The 21955-nt window shown below is 40.1% G+C and overlaps 1 protein-coding gene across 1 annotated transcript in view; it reads left to right on the top strand.

Annotated features, from left to right (window-relative positions):
• Positions 1 to 21955, top strand: part of GLRB (glycine receptor beta) — a 165608-nt gene that overhangs the window by 26561 nt on the left and 117092 nt on the right. The window contains exon 2 of the mRNA XM_089670411.1: positions 16867 to 17017. Coding sequence (XP_089526537.1) covers positions 16896 to 17017 — 122 coding nt within the window. The 5' untranslated portion in view covers positions 16867 to 16895. The remainder of the gene's footprint in view (positions 1 to 16866; positions 17018 to 21955) is intronic.

Here is a 21955-nt window from a genome sequence, read left to right as displayed (position 1 = left end):
CCATTTCAAGGGCATTTCCTCTTCAGCATAAGGCAGCATGACCTCTTCAAGTATTCTGATGTATACAAACTGATCCATGATCCCTGGTATGCGATAAATAGGCCCAACACCGTAGTATGAGAAACATCCCCATATCATGATGCTTGCGCAACCATGCTTCACTGTCTTCACAGTGTACTGTGGCTTGAATTCAGTGTTTGGGGGTCATCTGACAAACTGTCTCCGGCCACTAGACCCAAAAAGAACAATCTTACTTTCATCAGTCCACAAAATGTTGCACCATTTCTCTTTAGGCCAGTCAATGTGCTCTTTGGCAAATTGTAACCTCTTCAGCACATGTGTTTTTTTTCAACAGTGGGACTTTGCGGGGGCTTCTTGCAGATATCTTGGCTTCACATAGGCGTCTTCTAATTGTAACAGTACTCACAGGTAACTTTAGACCTTCTTTGATCTTCCTGGAGCTGATTGTTGGCTGGGTCCTTGCCATTTTGGCTATTCTTCTATCCATTCGAATGGTAGTTTTTCGCTTTCTTCCACGTCTTTCAGGTTTTGGTTGCCATTTTAAAGCATTTGCGATCATTTTAGCTGAGCAGCCTATCATTTTCTGCACTTCTTTATGTTTTCCCCTCTCCAATCAACTTTTTAATCAAGGTACGCTGTTCTTCTGAACAATGTCTGGAACAACCCATTTTTCTCAGAATTTCAGAGAGAAATGCACTGTAACCAGCATGTACAACATTTGCTGCCTTCCTTCCTTAAATAAGGGCAATAAATGCCACCTGTTTTTCAAAGAATGAATGACTTCACTAATAGAACTCCACACTGCTATTATTTTGAACATGCCCCTTTCAATTAGTGATTCAATTACACAGAATCAGCAGCATGCATGTCATGACTGTTGGGTCTGTTGGATTTCTATTACTCTACTACATCTGCTAGTAAATTATTTGCCATGTAGAAATATCATTTCTACCAAAAACAGTGATTGAGCAGGTTAGTGATGTCTGACTGCTATTATTTTGAATACAACTGTACATACATACATACAGTGACAGGTAGTGTAGAGATGGGCCACAACACACACTTGTAGGGGTATTGGTCCGAGTGCAATCCACTTACAGCAGGAGGAATTTTTCAACATGGTTACATCAATGTCAATGTTTTGGCAGGGCACAACCCGCCTTTCTCAAGATTTGAGAAAGTCAGGATATGCTCTGCTGAAACACTGACATTGAATAAAATATGGTAGACAATTTCTTATGCTAGAAGTTCCATTGAGTAAATATACATGGCATTGGTGCAGTAAAAGGCACCTCGACCAAACAGCTCATTTTTGTTCAAGTATCACCGTACTGTACTCCTTAAAAACAAACACACCATCTTTTTACAGAGCAGCCTGTATTTCTTTTGAGGTTGCCTGTGGGTTTTTCTTTGAATCTTGGACAATTCTTCTGTCGGTTATGGCTGCAGTCTTTCTTGGTATCAAGAGATCCCCGAACTTTCCACTTCTTAATAGGTGATTTAACAGTACTGTTTGCATATTCAAGGCTTTGGACATATTTTTATGTCCTTTTCCATCTTTATAAAGTTCCATTACCTTGTTACACAGGACTTTTGACAGTTCTATTCTGATCCCAATGGCTCAGTATCTAGCCTAGTCAGTGCTTCGATGTAAGAGCTAACAAACTCATTGACTATTTATACACTGGCACTAATTGCAATTTAAAAAGCCACAGATGTGGGACATTGCCCTCTAATTGGCATGTTAACTCGTGTGTGTCACCTTGTGTGTCTGTACCAAGGCCAAACATTCCAGGGTATGTAAACTTGATCATGGCCATTTGGGTGATTTCTGTTATCATTATGATTTAAAAAGGAGCCAAACAACTATTTGATAATAAATGGCTTCATATGATCATCATCCTTCAATAAAAGAGCTTTTTTGGCATGATCAGTCATATTTTCAATATCAATACCATAATTTCACAATTTCTGCCAGGGTATGCAAACTTTTAAGCACAGCTGTGTATATGTGTGTGTGTATGTATATGTATGTATGTGTGTGTGAGTGTGTGTGTATATATATATGTGTGTGTGTGTGTGTGTGTGTGTATATATATATATATATATATATATATATATATATATATATATATATACAGTCATGGCCGAAATTGTTGGCACCCTTGATATTTCTCCAGGAAATCATGTATTTCTCACGAAACGTATTGCATTAACACATGTTTTGCTATACACATGTTTATTCCCTTTGTGTGTATTGGGACAAAACAAAAAAAGGGAGGAAAGAAAGCAAATTCGACATAATGTCACACAAACCTCCAAAAATGGGCTGGACAAAAGTATTGGCACCCTTTCACAACTGCGGATAAATAAGAATGTTACAAGCATGTGATGCTCCTGTAAACTCACCTGGGGCAAGTAACAGGTGTGGGCAATATAGAAATCACACCTGAAAGCAGATAAAAAGGAGAGACGTTCACTTAACCTTTGCATTGTGTGTCTGTCTGTGCCACACTAAGCATGGACAACAGAAAGAGGAGACGAGAACTGTCTGAGGACCTGAGAACCAAAATTGTGGCAAAATATCAACAATCTCAAGGTTACAAGTCCATCTCCAGAGAACTAGATTTGCCTTTGTCCACAGTGCGCAACATTATCAAGAAGTTTGCAACCCATGGCACTGTAGCTAATCTCCCTGGTCGTGGACGGATGAGGAAAATTGATGAAAGATTGCAACGCAGAATAGTCCGGATGGTGGATAAGCAGCCCCAAACATGTTCCAAAGACATTCAAGCTGTCCTGCAGGCTCAGGGAGCATCAGTGTCAGCGCGAACTATCCGTCGACATTTAAATGAAATGAAACGCTATGGCAGGAGACCCAGGAGGACCCCACTGCTGACACAGAGACATAAAAAAGCAAGACTACAGTTTGCCAAAATGTACTTGAGTAAGCCAAAAGCCTTCTGGGAAAACGTCTTGTGGACAGATGAGACCAAGATAGAGCTTTTCGGTAAAGCACATCATTCTACTGTTTACCGAAAACGGAATGAGGCCTACAAAGAACAAAACACAGTACCTACGGTAAAATATGGTGGAGGTTCAATGATGTTTTGGGGTTGTTTTGCTGCCTCTGGCACTGGGTGCCTTGACTGTGTGCAAGGCATCATGAAATCTGAGGATTACCAAAGGATTTTGGGTCGCACTGTAGGGCCCAGTGTCAGAAAGCTGGGTTTGCGTCCAAGATCCTGGGTCTTCCAGCAGGACAATGACCCCAAACATACGTCAAAAAGCACTCAGAAATGGATGGCAAAGAAGCGCTGGAGAGTTCTGAAGTGGCCAGCAATGAGCCCAGATCTAAATCCCATTGAACACCTGTGGAGAGATCTTAAAATTGCTGTTGGGAAAAGGTGTCCTTCCAATAAGAGAGACCTGGAGCTGTTTGCAAAGGAAGAGTGGTCCAAAATTCCGGGTGAGAGGTGTCAGAAGCTTATTGATGGTTATAGGAAGCGACTGATTTCAGTTATGTTTTCCAAAGGGTGTGCAACCAAATATTAAGTTAAGGGTGCCAATACTTTTGTCCAGCCCATTTTTGGGGTTTTGTGTGACATTATGTCATATTTGCTTTTCTGCCTCTGTTTTATATTTGTTCCAATACATACAAAGGGAATAAACATGTGTATAGCAAAACATGTGTTAATGCAATACCTTTTTTGTGTGAAATACTTGATTTTCAGGAAAAATATCAAGGGTGCCAACAATTTCGGCCATGACTGTATATCACACACACACATTTAACTTTTTTTCATATATATATTTTAAAGCCCATATCTTGGTGATCAAGCTTAACTAGCTGCTCCCATAATGATTTAAAGTCCTTTCCAATTGCTCAAAGGAAAAAGCAGACGCCAATGGAGGGATCAGCAGAGAGGGATAGCAGACACTGAGCAGTTGATAAGGTAGATGAGTGTGGCAGGAGCATTCATGATGGATTGAAGTGGGGGATAGCCTTTGAAAAGTAAGCCAGTGAGGAAGGAGTTGTAGTAGTCTAGGCAAAGGGTAACCTGGAAGTACACTTACCGGCCACTTCATTAGGTACACCTTGCTAGTTGGACCCCCAATTGCCTTCAGAATTGTTCATGGCATAGATTCAACAAGGTGTTGGAAACATTCCTCTGAGATTTTGGTCCATATTGACATGATAGCATTACGCAGTTGCTGCAGATTTGTCAGCTCCACATTCATGATACAAATCTCCTGTTCCACCACATCACAAAGGTGCTCTATTGGATGAGATCTGGTGACTGGAGGCCATTGGAATGCAATTAATTCATTGTCATGAAACCAGTTTGAGATGATTTGAGCTTTGTGACATGGTGCATTATACTGCTGGAAGTAGCCATCAGAAGATGGGTACACTGTAGTCATAAAGGGATGGACATGGTCAGCAACAATACTCAGGTAGGCCGTGGCATTTAAACGATGCAATTGGTAGTAAGGGGCCCAAAGTGTGCAAAGAAAATATCCTCCACACCATTACACCACCAGCCTGAACTGTTGACACAAGGCAGGATGGATCCATACATTCATGTTGTTTACTCCAAATTCTGACCCTACCATTTGAATGTCACAGCCGAAATCAAGACCCACCAGACCAGACAACATTTTTCCAATCTTCTGTTGTCCAATTTTTTTGAGCCTGTGTGAATTGTAGCCTCCGTTTCCTGTTCTTAGCTGACAGGAGTGGCACCCGGAGTGGTATTCTACTGCTGTAGCCCATCCGCTTCAAGATTTGATGTGCTGTGTGTTCAGAGATGGTATTTTCCATACTTTGGTTGTAACAAGTGGTTTTTTGAGTTACTGTTGCCTTTCTATCATCCTGAACCAGTCTGCCCCTTCTCCTCTGACATCTGACATCAACAAGGCATTTTCTTCTACAAAGATGCCAATCACTGGATATTTTCACTTTTTTGGACCATTCTCTGTAAACCGTAGAGATGGTTGTGCATGAAAATTTCAGAAGATCAGCAGTTTTTTAAATATTCATACTAGCCTGTCTGGCACCAACAACCAAGCCATGTTCAAGGTCACTTAAATCCCCTTTCTTCCCCATTCTGATGCTCTGTTTGAACTTCAACAAATCATCTTCACCACTTCTAGATGCCTAAATGCATTGTTTTGCTGCCATGTGATTGACTGATTAGCAATTGGCAACAGGTGTACCTAATAGAGAGGCCGGTGAGTGTAAATTAGAAGCTTTGTGATTTTGGTATTTTGGAGAAGTTGCAGAGGTTGCTGTGGCATGATTTGGACAATGATTGGATGTGGGGAAGAAAGGGGAGTTCAGAGTCTAGGGTTACACCTAGTACCATGGCATGCCGGGATGGACTGATAAGTCACAGGAAAGGGCACATTGAGGAAGATGAAGTCACGAGCAGACGGTGATGTAACGCGTAGGTACGCGAGTCCGTAGTTCCGGTGCGTGGTGACGCATTTCCGGCGTGAGACGTCATCTTGCTACACCCAAGAGGTCCCATTCGCATGCAGTACACCCACACATCAGTGAGGAGGGAAGATTGTCTGCAATGTGAGTGTTATCTTTTTTACTCTTTTGAAAATAAAACAAGTGGATTTAATACTACACTTAGAGAGTATTTCTTTGGCTCACTGGATTGGTGAGCTATTACCGTATTTGCCGGCGTATAAGACGACTTTTTGACCCTTGAAAATCTTCTCAAAAGTCGGGGGTCGTCTTATACGCCGGTACACATGTTAGGGGGGCTGCGGCATTAAGTACAGGGGTTTGCAGGGGCTGATGTCTCTTACCTGGATCCAGTCCCACGACGATCCGGTCCAGGAAGCGCGGCGTCTCCTTCAGTTCGGCCACTGGATGTTCGTGCGGCTGCTCGGCTCCGCCTCCTCACCGGTGATTGGCCGCCAGAACTGTAGCTCAGGAAAGGCACACAGGCGGCCAATCACCGGCGAGGGGGCGGAGCCGAGCGGCCCCGCGAAAATTGAGTGCCGGAGCAGCAGGTAAGTGTTCTGTGTAGAGGTGCTGCTGCAACCACATATGCTGGCTGCAGCAGCACCATACGAGAACCGGGTCAGCAAGTCTCAGTGGGAGGAATAGTGCCCCATCATTGGTGTCACTGATACCAATGATGGGGCACTATTCCTCCCACTGATACCAACGATGGGGCACTATTCCTCCCACTGACACCAATGATGGGGCACTATTCCTCCCACTGACACCAATGATGGGGCACTATTCCTCCCACTGACACCAACGATGGGGCACTATTCCTCCCCCCCACTAACACCAACGATGGGGCACTATTCCCCCCCCCACTGACACCAACGATGGGGCACTATTCCACCCCCCACTGACACCAACGATGGGGCACTATTCCTCCCACTGACATCAATGATGGGGCACTATTCCTCCCACTGACATCAATGATGGGGCACTATTCCTCCCACTGGTGTGCATTGGAAGAGGGGTAGTCTTATATGGCGAGTATAGCCCAAACACTACATTTTAGCAGGAAAAGTAGGGGGGTCGTCTTATACGCCCAGTCGTCTTATACGCCGGCAAATACGGTACTCTTCAGGACTGCCCTGACTGAATAGGGGCTCTTTGGAACCCTGCTGAGGAGATCCAGGGAAGGAAGGAAGCTGCTGGCCTTGACAAAATAAGGATCCAGGTGATCCTGCAAGCCTGTTGGCCCTTCGGGGTCAGTAGGAGGAGGTGAGGGGGCAATTTAGCCATTTACGGAAGGAGTTTGGCACAGTCACGGTTTTATTCATTATCACAGCTGCACGTCGCATGAATATATATATATTTTTTCTTTTCACCGAAAGGACATTGTTCTTTATTTATACACATATGTGGTTTTATTTGTGTGGCACTTTGTGAGCACTGCTAAAGTTTTTTTCCTTATTGGACAATTTTTTTGAAGCAATAATTTTTGAAGCAATATTTATTAAATGTATGCACATTATGTTTATGGTCATGGTTTGGCACTTAATTTTTTATTTTTTTAAGGGTTGGCACTAATATATATCACTGTTGATTTTTTTGTCATTTGTATTATTCTTGAGTTGTAGTTGTTTTGAGCGCTGCACTACTTTTTTACAACATTGAGGAAGAAATATGAGCTCAGATCTGAAAAGATTGAGTTTCAGGAAGTGGTGTAACATTCATATTGATATGTCTGTTAGTAAATGTGGGATGCGTGAGGAGACTAATGGGGTGAGCTAAGCGGTAGAAAGATTGAGTTGTGTGTCATCAGCATAGAAGTGAAAGTATTGAAAGTCAGTTGACCCATGGAGGAGTTGTAGCTCAAGAAAAAAAGGGATTCAAGGATAGAACCTTGGGGAACCCCAACTGAAAAAAGAATAGGAGGTAGTGACAATGAAGGTCCAGTGAGATGGGTAAGATGAGAACCAATGAAGAGTACAGTCACAGAGACTAAGGGAATGCTGTTTTCAGAGAGGGAGTAGTCAACTGTATCAAAGCCAGCAGAGAGTTCCAAGCGTAAGTGTACAGAATAGTGACCACTGGTTTTAGTCTGGTTTTTAGTTTGTGAGTTTTAGGAGAGCAGTTTCTGTGTAGTGTCGCCAAAATCGAGACTGAAAGGGAACAAAAAGGTTATTCTGAGTGTGGTGGCAGCTCAGGTAGTTCTAAAATTCATTTCAAACATACATTGTTCACTCAGTAGAGCCTTCACTCTGGTGTAGACATTGTCTGTTTTCTGTCAGCTACACCTCTCCCCTGCCTTCTGCATTGCTGCCTCAAAAGTGTGTCATGACTCCTGCAAACAGCTTCACATATCAGAAAAATTAACTGTCATGTCTTTCTAGGAGTGACAAATGGCAGTTCATACATTTTCCTAGTCCCCTCTGATTAGCTCCCTCTCTGCATCCTCTCTTCACTTTCCAGGATATGACTAGTTAATTCTGTGTCAACTTTTAATGAAGAATAAAACATTCCTTTCTCCTATACCCCTCAACAACAATCAGCTGTCATGCTTTCACCTCTATTCCCTGTCCATGAGCTTCTGCTCAATCTCATTTCCCTCAGCCACTTACTTTTTGTCCCCCAAACATGTTCAGCAAGTTTCATTAGTTTCCTAATCTCCCAATGGCCCATGATCAGCTCACATCCATCCTTTATCTCCTGTCCACGATCACATCCAGCTGCCTTCTCCCATTCATGACCATTTACTTTCTTCTTCTACCATGGGGTTCATTTCTTAACACCCATATACACTATACCAGAAAATTATTTTCAGTAATAATCTTGAAGTAATAGGCACCAAACAAAAAAAAATTGGCCACTGCCCCAGTCTCTAATTGACCTTCACAACAAGGAGCACATGCATTTTTGATGCGCCGGTAATGCTTTTTTGAAGCTTTAATGAAGCTTGGCAAAATGCCGTGTGTGTGTTGATGCTACATTTTGAAGCAAGTGTAAAGAAGCCCTAGCAGTGGTGGTGGATGTAGATAGAAGGCCAGTTTTTCACTGCTGACAGAACCCTTAGCAACCTCTGGAAGGACCTGAGGGTTCCATTGAACCCTGGTGGAAATGCCTGATTCAAGGAAAGTATTAGAGCAGAAGATACAGAATTTAAAATAAAAGTGGCATAACGGGGAGCATACTATTCCAGTGCATATCAGCATCTGGGAAGAATTTAATGTACTTAGAGGGGTAAATATTGGAGTTTGACTTGGCATAGACAGAATAGAAGTAGACAAACCAGAGCCTTGTGATGAATGATAGAAAGGAAAACCAGTGCAGGACCAGCCAAAAGAAGTAAAAAGTATGCAGTTTACGTTGACTCCTTAAATACAATATAATGCTGAATCAGTGTAGGATGCAATATTGCAATTAACCAAAGCTTGAAGGTAGTTATGGAATAATAGAATTATTATTATTATTATTATACAGAATTTATATAACGCCAACAGTTTAAGCAGCACTTCACAACGTAAGGTGTAACATTAAGGGACTATTTTTCTGCTTCTGAAGGTCTCTTGGAGAAGCAGAAATCAGAAATCTAATGGGCATTAAAAGACAGCTAGGTTCATCTGTAAAATGATACTTGTAAGTAAGATGTGCTATAATGAATTAAGGATATTACAATGTAAAGAAATCCTAGGTAATTAAGCAGTGGGATATCCTCAGTGGTGGGTTGCTTATAAGCTGTCATGGGGTGAAGCGAGCTGTTTACACAATATATTGTTGCATAGTCATTGGTAAGAATGCATCTCTAACAGAGTTTCAGGGAAAAATATCAGGTTATTAAATCAAGCTGTTTGACAAATTTTTGTTTTGCATGGCTGTAAGTTTTTCCTGTAATCAGGGTTTCATCTATTTACTAGAGTAGCTTCATTGTCCTTACTATATTTTTAAAACTCTTTAGCTATGGTTATCATGGACCTTAGTTTGTTTAATAAATCCAGGGACATTAAAACCTTGTAATTATATAACACCTGCTATTTCTTTCATTGTGTAGCACCCCCTTACCAAATGAAGGTGAGTAGGGACCCTCAGGTGGCTTGGTGGGCTAGCATTTCAACTCAGAGTGGAATGCTTGACTCTTTGTGAAGTTGAAGGTATTGAGCGGCAGTCACTTTAAGACAGTTTAACAGAGCTACAACCAACAAACTCAGGGAAAGTGGTATTAGGGAGCAGGATACCCCTAAAAGACCATAAAATGCAGATTCAGTATCTCTACTCAGTCAACACAGTTAAACCATCTTTACGCCAGATCATAACTCTGAACAATTCAGACTGTAAAGCAGCTTCTATTCAGTACATTCACTTCTTTGAAGAGCCACCAGAACTACCTGCAATGTCCACAGCTTCTACCCATGTTTTCTGGACACCCTCCAGTAGATGATGTTTTCACCCATAGTGCTTCAATCTAGGTAATCACATTCCAATTACACTTACCTGGGTTTACCGACCAGCAAGACAACATGAAGCTTCAGACCTCAGGCTCTGGTCCTTCCTTAACAAAGCACACCCTCCCCGAACAGCAGGTCTGGGAGAAAAGGAAATACTTTAGGACATACCTCCTCACCAGGCAAAGTTTGGTAGGCAAGAGATGTTCATTAGGTGTTTGCCACATATTAATATTATTCCCCAGAATGCACCATTGACAACTGCTTGGCTGGCCAAGGAGACGAATATTCATAACACTTACGTATTTGCTAGGGACATTCCCCAACAACAGGCAGAAGCAATAACAGCTTAGAAAAAACCTAAGCAGAACTATCAATCCATGTTCAGGCTAATAATCTGCTGGTTAAACAAAAAAAACTGTGTGTACTACTTGCTTAACTCCTTGCTTGCAGTTACTGCAAAAGCAGTGCAGATTGCTTATATGCTGAATGTAAACAAATACATGTTTTACATGGTCTACACTTATTAAACCACATTTGAAGGAAAAGTCAAATGTTAAAATTTTATTTAACCAGTTCCCAACCAATCAAAAAAGCTCCTAAACAGCCACAAAACTACTTCCTCCCTAGGAAGTAAATAATCAATTATGTGTACTTTTTGTGATGAACTTCTAAATACACCCAATCTATCTCAAAGATTCAGTAAACCCACATATTCCAAAAGGTGATAATCAAATCTGAACCTAGAATAATAAACCACCCCACCAATATATAATCCGAAATAATCAAATATAACAATCAAAATAATAAAATAACAATAGAATAAAATAAAAATAAATAAAATAAGTGTCCAGATCTCCAAAAAAATATAATATAATATAAAATAAAATAAATGTCCAAAATTCCAAAAAAAGTTCAAAAAAAGTTCTTTTTGTGTTCAGTGAAGCAAAACGATTCCCAAAAATACCTTGATATCCTCAAATAAAAAGAAAAATATCATAGTGTAATACCCTCAAACATAAATATATATATGCTTCACACTGTGCAAACTCAAATCACATCAAAAAAATATATCAAAAAAATAGTGAAAAATCCATAAATTAAATAAACGTGAGAAATCGTGATCACTCCAATCTCAAGTGAATAGTGATACTAGGTATCAATATCCTTGATACTCCAGCCAAAGTAGATGCTAAATACTATTACCCTCTTATGATATATTCAGGCATATACTGTTAGACAGGAAAGGTATTTCTCCATCATTCTTATCCCGGGGTATTCCTCATATGGACAAAGAAAGGCTCTATCAGGCAGATTCCATAAAAAGGTATACATTTTAATCCACACTTACATGTAAAAACACGTTATCCAGCTCTCTGCACTGAACATTTCAATCTCTGGTTGAAAAACGATTGTTTCCAACCGACAAAATGGCCGCGGCGACACTTCCGGTTAGCGTGCGTGCGTGATGACGTCACTCCCCTAACGCGTTTCGTCACTTCCGGACTTCATCTGAAGGGATACAGACGTCTCATTGGTCTCTCCTTATATTCCACTGTCTTTTAATGGGGTGAGGCCGGATCCGCCATATTGAATGAGGGAAACATCGCAATAGAAAAATGACTGTCAGGTGGGACATTAACCGTTCTGGGTGGACATCATATGACGTCCTCCCGAAACACGCCTGACCGATCAAATGGCTCTTGCTGCTGTCAATCACAGCCAGTAAGGAGAGAGCGTGTGTTTTATTTGGTGTCTAGTTAAGGTTACTTTGCGGTATGTCAAGGAAACTTAGACCTCTGCAGTGTATTAGTGCTTTTACTATAAATATGCTGTACATACAAGCTGTTACAATCATAGGAAACAATATTTGCAGATATACATATAACATACAAAATGCTAACTACTTCCTAGCAAATAAAGCCTGTATACAATGAAAATAAGCTAAAATGTTACTTAACTCAGATTAGAGAGGGCTCACGATCTCAGTAGGCAACAAGGACCCAGGCTTGCTCTGCTTTTGTTAACGACAGATTAACTTGACTTGTTGATTTCAGTTACATAATTAAATATAGAACAATAGAAGATACCAACATAAAACAATGGTATCTAAGTTCTCATTGTTGTAGAAGATAGCTTGTGTAATGTGTTACCAAGGCATTTGTTTGAGAAGTCCACTCAAACATTTAAACATGACCTGATTTCTGTTTCTAAGACAAATGAACAAGCAGGTCCTTTCATGTAAGTCTGAAAAAAAAAAATCATAAAACAGTTATATATTTATATCAAATGCATGTTGGGGCTTATATTTATATCAAAATGCGTTTATATCAAATACAGTGTGGGGTCCGGGCTAAGCATCGCTCTGTGTGTCAATGGACACAGAGTGCTGCTCAGGAGTGAGCCCACAGGAGTGCCCCCATAGCAAGCGGCTTGCTATGGGGCACTCAGCAAGGTGGGAGAAGCCTGGAGCACCCAGAGGGGACCTGAGAAAATGAGGCTCTGGGCTGCTCTCTGCAAAACCATTGCACAGAGCAGGTAAGTATGGCATGTTTATTATTAAAAAAAAAAATGTAGGTTTACAATCAGTTTAATGTAGGATTGCCAATCAGCCTTCCAGTTCCTTCACTGTAGGAGTTAAATATATTTTATTTAAATACTTTAAATACAACTATCCTTTCCAGCTATATGTTATTTAAATAGACTCTGTTTCATGTCTACACAAATTAAAAATTTGATGGGTGAACATTTGAACGAAGGAAAGATCTGCATTAATAAGATCACTTGTATTGTTTCTAGACAAACGTATACTTCTAGTTGTTGCTTTCTGTTAGTTTTGAAATTGTGTGTGACAATTGTATATTTATTACTTTACCAATGCCAGTGCTGGAAGATTTTGGCATTCTGAGAATGATTTATAGGATCTACTGTTGTGCTGGACATATACAGAGAAAAGAAAATCAAGAATACTTGGGATACATAACAGTGTCTCTAAAGACAAATAAATCTGATGCATTGTCTTTTTAGATGCTGTATATTGTAAAATTGGCAAACAAGGCAAGTTGGTTTAATTTGTCATCTGATAATAATATGACATTATTTTAGCACTAGAATACAGAAAAAGCAATTAGTGGAAAAAAAAACTTCTGTATTATTTGTTGTACGACTATGTGATATTTCACTAAACAGAGGCAAGAAGATAAATAGGAGACCTAGAACTGGCAGACTAAGGCCCGCGCCATCTGGAACATGTCTGCTTTGGAATTCCTGTTCCACCTGTGTTTGCTTTCACCATCTTCTTCAGTAAACAAGCCTGTTATGATCTTGCTTTTAGTTCTCTTTGGGAGTGAAGGTAGAATTCATGAAGCATGCATGATTACTGTACATGGTGTAAAGCCGTATTAAACCCCAAACCAAAAATGTAATATATTGCAACTTACCGATTATTAGATGTGGTGGATGCATCAATTTTCTTTTTTGTGGATTTTTCCTTCTCTTTTCACCTGGTGATCTGGCCAGAAACACCTCCTGTATTAGAGTGCATATTTGGACAGTAGCATTCTCAGTCTGGGGGAAGAGGAGTGTTAGAAGTTCTAGAAGATTTAAATACACTAACAAATTGAAGCCAAACTTCAGCTAATACTTTGGAAACAGTTTCAGCAGTTTTTTCTCCTTTTGGGATAAAGGCTTTATAAAAATAAATAAAAACTGATTATAGTAAGCACCCCTGTCAGTGGTACATGGTTCGTTTCATCCCTGTAACTGCTACATCTGCAAGAGAGCTTGTTATTTTGAAAAATAAGAGACTTACTGGTTGGATCACCAGATGAAAATAAAGAAAACCTAAGAGAAAACTCAGCAATCACATCAAAGAATTGGTAAGCTGGGTTTAATACTGTTTTAAAGCTGATCTCTAGCTTTTAATGAAGTTTAAATAGTTAATTTGGACCAAGCAAGCCCAAACAACTATCTTCATTAAGAGATGCAGCGGCTGTATGTGTTGTATAAGCTGTATGTAGCCTTACCTACATACAGTATGCATCGCTGTGTTCTGTAAGTGGGACAAACCTTCCTGTCCCATTTCCGGAACATAGTCAAGTCACTACTCAGTCATTCACAGGGAGCTTTGTAGTCTATGAATGAATACAAAGCTTCTTCTGTTTGGCGAAGGAAGAAAGGTGGGATGATGATGTAACAATCTCTGAGTCAGCCAATCAAGGAAGCAGATAAATTGTATCGAACAAAAATTTTGATGCCAGATTTCAAACATCAAATAATGTCCCAGGTCCTGCACACTTTAAAAGTGAATCACAATAAAAAATATGCTCAGAAAAGGCTGCAGCTCAGTCTCCCACCCATCAGACACACTCTAACACATTTTATCACTATGCTTCTCTACGACTAAGCCTTTCTTGGATAACACATTAGAGGGTATGCCTGGATGTTTGCTATTGTGGTTCACCTACAGTATATGCTGTAAGGGACCTGCAATATTTTTTGGAGTTCCATATTGAGCCAGACATGATGTAGCAGCAGACCAGGTACCTGTCAGCAATGGAACTGGTTGGTGTATTACCCAGTGGTGTTTGTTCTGCTGCTTTTTCTAATTTCTGCATATTTCAAACATACTGTAGATCAATTCTGGTATCCATGGACACTAGTGGCATAGGCTTGTATTGGTGTATGAAATGTTTGCCGTGGATATGACACTGACACCAAGATTGCAACAATAATTTTTCAACATGAAATATTGGGCAGATATTTTTTCGGCTTACAGAATGACAATATAAGCCCCAGCAGACTAAGGGTGCTCATCACTAGGGCAGGTTAACTTCGCAGTTATCCCTTTACACACAAACATTAGCTGCCACCATGTGCTATAACAGTAACATGCACAGCATCTGCTGTTGCAATTCTGGCCTCTTTAACAAATGTTTGTGACACTCGCGGCCACACCCAGACAGAAATGTAAGTTTTAAAATGTGGTAGCCCTAATAAAGGCAAAGTCCCTTTAATTTCTAAATAGAGCAATCAGAGATTAAACTTCACAATTTAAAAAATATTGTTTTAATGAAAAAAAAGAAAAGAAAACTGGTGCTAGAAAAGATCTTAAAACACACAAAATAAACAACAGCAATATAAACAGAATTAAAGTGCAGAGTATGTCTAATGTTCTGTTTAAAATGTTTAAGACTGAATTAATAAGCAGAAAACAGGAGAGGGAACAGAGGGAGATAATAAATTTACATAACTAAACAAGTTTCAGTGGTCCTAAACCACTACTTAATGTCTGCATACATCGGAATAGTATCCTGATGCAGTCAATACAGCAACAGAAAAATACACATAGGTGTGACAGAGCATCCAGTCTGATGTATCAGAGTCACTAGCTCTCCTAGATGACCATTAGTATTTCATCATAGAGCTACCGAGCTTCAAATACAGCCTTCTATTCTGGCCCCTGAAGTGGACATTTACAGACATAACACAATGAATCAAAGGGTGTATTGAAGGTTTGTTGGAAGTGTTTTATGATGTTTAACAAATACACCCTGAGGGCTTTTCACATGGGTGGTGGTAAAAACAGGCAGCCGAGCTGTAGTTCTACAACACTCAAGCCACTCACCTAAATTTTGATATTACAGCAGAACAGGACTCTACACAGACTGTGGCTTCGATGCTTTGCTTCACAGCTGCAGCAATTTTAACTTGGATGGCAGAGCTTGACAGGTGGCATCGCCTGTTAAGCTTGCCCCCTGAGGTCAAAAGGAGTGCGCTACAACTGCAAGCTAGATTGGTTAATGGGTACAGTGTAATTTTTGTTTGTTAATACAAAATCTCCTTTAGGGTTAATAAAAAGCCAATAAAGAATGGTAGGAACATCTCCTGAATGCCTTTCAGCCTCTGCTTTACCATCCTCTGAAAAGGAATCCACCACAGATCACTTTTCAGAGGGTGGTAGGCAGTGTGAACGAGCCTTTATTCCCAGTTTTTCTAAACAAATCTACATTTCCATCTGATAAGGCAAACTGAAAACCAACATATGAATGAAATTATGATTCGTTAGACCAAATATGATATAAATCAGATGCATAGATTGCTTAGCAGATTTAATGTGTTCCATTAACCTTTTGCTTGTAACAAAGGCATGTTTGGTATGTAACTGATTGTTATTTTCTTTTAAATTAGTGTAGCATTTTTAATGAAGATGGCTCCATCACAGCAGGTACTATGAATGGATTTTGGCTCTTGTAGTTAAAAAAAACAGACTCAGAATTTGTATTGCATTAAAATGCTCTGCTAGATTATTTATGACATAGCAATCTTATGACAGGGCTCATCTATCTGTCTTTCTCTGTTTCGAGGCCTAATCTGAGTGTGTTCTAGTGTGCCATTTTAAAAAGTGTGTCACCATCTCTGGCTGTTCACCACAGACATAAGATTTTTAAATCTGACTTATTTTTGTCACTCACTTGTGAATTTTAGCAAAATTAGGGTGACATTGTTACAATGTTCCTATTTTCTCCACATGGTTTGGAGTCATCAAACCTCATTATCAGACAGCCTCCAACCACGCAACATGTAAAAAAGATTTGGCATATGTGCCTTCTTTTGAGCAGTCTTCATAAGAGGTGAGATTGCCAGGACCGGAGGACAAGGAATGCAGAGCTGGAGTGTGAAGAGGCTGGTGGAGCTTGGGATGTCAAATGCAAGTCAGAGGGGGGTCAGAAGCCCCTGTGACGGTAATAAGGTGGAACTGCAGATCTCAAACTGATCTCAAATGCAAGGTTTACAATTTAAATACAGTTTTTCCCAAAGACTAATAATAATAATTCTGAACCCACTTTGCAACAACCTACTTAATTTAATATACTGTTTCAAGAGTACTTGTAAACAGAACGTCCATTTTATACACTTATCAACTGTTTTGTTTTATAGGTCAGTTGTGCTGAAATTAATGCATCGAGATGAAGTTCATTTTGGGGATCTTGGCATTCCTCCTGTTTTCTCTTTGGCTGGATGAAGTGCATTCTAAAGAGAAGTCATCAAAAAAAGGGAAGGGGAAGAAGAAGCAATATCTCTGCCCATCGTATGTCATTCTTTAATTTTGTATTGTTCTTCTTTAAAATGTGTTTCTTTTGAGGAAATGTGTGTGTGTGTGTGGGGGGGGGGGGGTTAAATTATTTTGGCACATTTTATTATAGTTTATGGTAAATGTTTTTTGAAAAATGATTTCAATGTTTATACAGTAAACTATCTTAAATTATTTAGTATGGTGCTTCTGAGATACAATGTCTGCAGACAATACTGGGCTTTCTAATAAAGTCTGGAAGTTACTGTTCACTCTCTCTTTCTAATGTGCAACTTCATATAGAGCCATGCATATTGTTTGTGAAGAAACACATTTTATTTTCTCTTCCTGAACCTCCAGATTGCACAGTTTAACCTGTTACTCGCATTAAATAGAAAGGTCTTCCGAGTGCTTTAACTGAAACAGTCCAGGAACCTTGAATATAGGAGTGCTCTGATATATAAATATTCAACCATCTGTGGCAGTCAGTGGCTTTGGCCTGAACTTAATCCATGCTTCCATGCATTACTATTTTTTTATAAGGCTGTACAATAATGGTCTTTATAAACAGCATACAGAAAAGGAAGGGCCAGACCCATAGTCCAGGAAGGCAGTTAATATTTGCATATCACCACATTCACTATTAATTGATACCAAGTTGCTTTACAAAGGTGACTACCTTTGAGGTGACTACCCTTTTAGCATGAGAAACAGTTTAACTAACTTATACATTTAGTTTAACTAACTAGGCTATGAACAATAACTCGAGCAACCTTATCTGTCTTTATACTAGCAGAGAATCCAATAAAAAGGAGCAACCAAATTTCTTTTAGGTTTCCTTCGTACCAATTCATACCAAAATTGCATTGCTACCTGCAATGCATAAAAACATGCTTCCACTTTTCAGGGGCTGGGTGGTGCCATTAATTCTTAATAGCACCCACACATCTTTCAAATGCTTGTGCATTCCTCCAGCCAGTTGCCTGTAGAGAGTTTTCCCAGCAACTGCAGGTATGCCCTGGTGTACTAATGTGTATGAAAAAAAAATGTTCTCCCTGATGTTCACCCTGATCAAGTCACTTCATTGTGAGTGCAATTCTATAATTTTTTGTTAGTAAAAGGTGTTGTACCTGTACTATCTGGTACATTCTGTTGTGCTTTTTTTTTCTGGAAATCTAAACCTGGAATTGATGTGCTTTCAGTTCTGGGTTGCAGGTTCAGAGGAATCCGAGAGAGTGAGATATCTGCATCTCTGGCAGAAGAGGAGGAACAATATATACAGCTGTCATTAGACAGCCCCATACACTTGCATAGTTGCTGTGCTGCCATAGTCTCTATAGTTACATAGCTGGGTTGAAAAAAGTCCATCTAGTTTAAGCAGTAAAAAAAAACAAATTCAAAACCTCCATAGTCAGAACCCAGAGGAAGGTTAAAAAAAAAAACCCTGAAAGCATGGTTATATTTGCTCTAACAGAGGATAAAATCCTTCCTGATCCCAAAGACAACCAGATATTCAAACCAACAAATTCTTTTTTTTTTTATATAAACTTTAAAAGCCAGTTTTATATTCTGTGCATTCAGGAGTGCATCCAGCACTTTTTTAAATGACAATATGAGCTGGCTAGAACTAGAACTGAGGGAGTCTATTCCACAATTATACAGCTCTACCATGAAGAAGCCTTTCTGTATGTTGAGATTACCCCTTTTTTCCTTCAGACGTAAAACGTGCCTTGTTCTTAAAGTCTATTCCACAATTTTACAGCTGTTACTGTGACAAAGCCATTCCATATTTGGACGTTAAACCTCTTTTCCTCCAGAAATTGAGTTCTCCTTTGTCCAGTGTAATGACCTTAAAGTGAATAACTTTCTACCAAGTTCACTATATGGACCATCTATGTGTTTCCACTTGCCCTCTGGAAGATTTACAGTGGGGAAAAAAAGTATTTAGTCAGCCACCAATTGTGCAAGTTCTCCCACTTAAAAAGATGAGAGAGGCCTGTAATTTGGCATCATAGGTAGACCTCAACTATGAGAGACCAAAATGAGAAAAAAATCCAAACAATCACATTGGCTGATTTGGAAAGAATTTATTTGCAAATTATGGTGGAAAATAAGTATTTGGTCAATATCAAAAGTTCATCTCAATACTTTGTTATATATCCTTTGTTGGCAATGACAGAGGTCAAACGTTTCCTGTAAGTCTTCACAAGGTTGGCACACACTGTTGCTGGTATGTTGGCCCATTCCTCCATGCAGATCTCCTCTAGAGCAGTGATGTTTTGGGGTTCTCGCTGGGCAACACAGACTTTCATTTCCCTCCAAAGGTTTTCTATGGGGTTGAGATCTGGAGACTGGCTAGGCCACTCCAGGACCTTGAAATGCTTCTTACAAAGCCACTCGTTCGTTGCCCAGGCGGTATGTTTGGGATCATTGTCATGTTGGAAATCCCAGCCACGTTTCATCTTCAATGCCCTTGCTGATGGAAGGAGGTTTGCACTCAAAATCCCACGATACATGGCCCCATTCATTCTATCCTGTACATGGATCAGTCGTCCTGGTCCCTTTGCGTAGAAACAGACCCAAAGCATGATGTTGCCACCCCCATGCTTCACAGTAGGTATGGTGTTCTTTGGATGCAACTCAGCATTCTCTCTCCTCCAAACACAACGAGTTGTATTTCTACCAAACAGTTCTACTTTGGTTTCATCTGACCATATGACATTCTCCCACTCCTCTTCTGGATCATCCAAATGCTCTCTAGCAAACTTCAGACGGGCCCGGACATGTACTGGCTTAAGCAGGGGGACACGTCTGGCACTGCAGGATCTGAGTCCCTGGTGGCGTAGTGTGTTACTGATGATAGCCTTTGTTACGTTAGTCCCAGCTCTCTGCAGGTCATTCACTAGGTCCCCCCGTGTGGTCCTGGGATTTTTGCTCACCGTCCTTGTGATCATTTTGACCCCACGGGGTGAGATCTTGCGTGGAGCCCCAGATCGAGGGAGATTGTCAGTGGTCTTGTATGTCTTCCATTTACTAATTATTGCTCCCACAGTTGATTTGTTCACACCAAGCTGCTTGCCTATTGCAGATTCAGTCTTCCCAGCCTGGTGCAGGTCTACAATTTTGTTTCTGGTGTCCTTCGACAGCTCTTTGGTCTTCACCATAGTGGAGTTTGGAGTGTGACTGTTTGATGATGTGGACAGGTGTCTTTTATCCTGATAACAAGTTCAAACAGGTGCCATTGATACAGGTAATGAGTGCAGGACAGAGGAGCCTCTTAAAGAAAAAGGTACAGGTCTGTGAGAGCCAGACATCTTGCTTGTTTGTAGGTGACCAAATACTTATTTTCCACCATAATTTGCAAATAAATTCTTTCCAAATCAACCAATGTGATTGTCTGGATTTTTTTTCTCATTTTGTCTCCCATAGTTGAGGTCTACCTATGATGCCAATTACAGGCCTCTCTCCTCTTTTTAAGTGGGAGAACTTGCACAATTGGTGGCTGACTAAATACTTTTTTGCCTCACTGTACCTTCCTTCATGACCAGGCCATTTTGTTGATATATGTGTTATTTTAACTGACAATTATGCGGTCATGTGACACTGTACACAAATTATATTAACTTAATTTTTTCATACAAATAGAGCTTTCCTTTGGTGGTATTTGATCACCACTGGGTTTTTTCATTTATTGCACTATAAACGAAAAAAGACAGACCATTTTGAAAAAAAAAACAATATTTTTTACTTTCTGTTATAAAACATATCCCATAAAAAAATAAAATTTCTTGATAAATTTAGGCTAAAATGTATTCTGCTACATGTCTTTGGTAAAAAAAATCCCAATAAGTGCATATTAATTGGTTTGCATGAAAATTATAGCATCTACAAACTATGGTGTATATATATTTGTATTTTTTTTTATACTAGTAATGGCAGCAATTAGCGACTTAAAGCAGGGCTGTGCTAGTATGGCAGGCAATCTGACACTGGCTAAATGACACTGACATGACAAACGACACTAATACAGTGATCAGTGCTAATAAAATGCACTGATTATTATTATTATACAGGATTTATATAGCGCCAACAGTTTGCTCAGCGCTTTACAATATAACGGGAGACAATACAGCAACAATACAGTTCCATACAAGAGGGATAGGAGGGCCCTGCTCCTTGGAGCTTACAATCTAGGATGCTGATGCTGTGCTAATGACACTGAGCGGGAAATGGTTAATATCTGGGGCAATCAAAGCTTTACCTGTGTGCCTAACTATATGTGATGTGTGTACTGAGTGCTGTTTTACTAGGGGATGTGACAGTCACAATGGGAATATGCCCACTGTCAGAGAGATCTGAACTTCAAACCCCACTAAATATTGTTTGCATCCAAATGGACTACAGAATACTACAATAATGCAATTATACAAAAGTAAACTATGAGGGGGGTCCTTATCCCTCTGTTAGGCATATGTAGAAGAATTCAATACATGTGACCTTACTTCTACCCTAAGTTTAAGAAGGTCTGAATGAAGAAAAATAAAAAAAGAAACTGATCCCTTTTGATGATGCTTTCCCCATTTTTACTACATAATGGGGTTTATTTACTAAAGTTGGAGAGTGCAGAATTAGGCTTAGGCTAAGTTCACGTATGTGCGGGTGGTGCCACTGCGGATCCGCACAAAAATCCGTGCCACCGCACCACCCGCACAGAAGAATGTGGACCCGCAGGTGGGTGCCATTAATTGTAATGGCACAACGCCCGCACTGGAAATCGCAACCGTACTGGGAACCGAGGTTCCCGTGCGGGCTGCATTTTCAGAAGTGCAGGGACTTCTTCCCTGCGTGTCCCGGGGCACGGGCGTCAATTCAAATGAATGAGCTCTTGTGTCCGCTCAAAACGCGGACAGCAGGAACACATATATGTGAACCAGGGCTTACTGCTGTATAGAAACC

Source organism: Staurois parvus, unplaced genomic scaffold (genome assembly GCF_062004578.1).
Source record: "Staurois parvus isolate SC_StPar_1 unplaced genomic scaffold, SC_StPar_1.0 ptg000090l, whole genome shotgun sequence".
Classification (NCBI taxonomy): Eukaryota; Metazoa; Chordata; class Amphibia; order Anura; family Ranidae; genus Staurois; species Staurois parvus.
The sequence above is the reverse complement of the archived record's forward strand: the minus strand, read 5'-3'. Positions and strand labels throughout refer to the sequence as shown.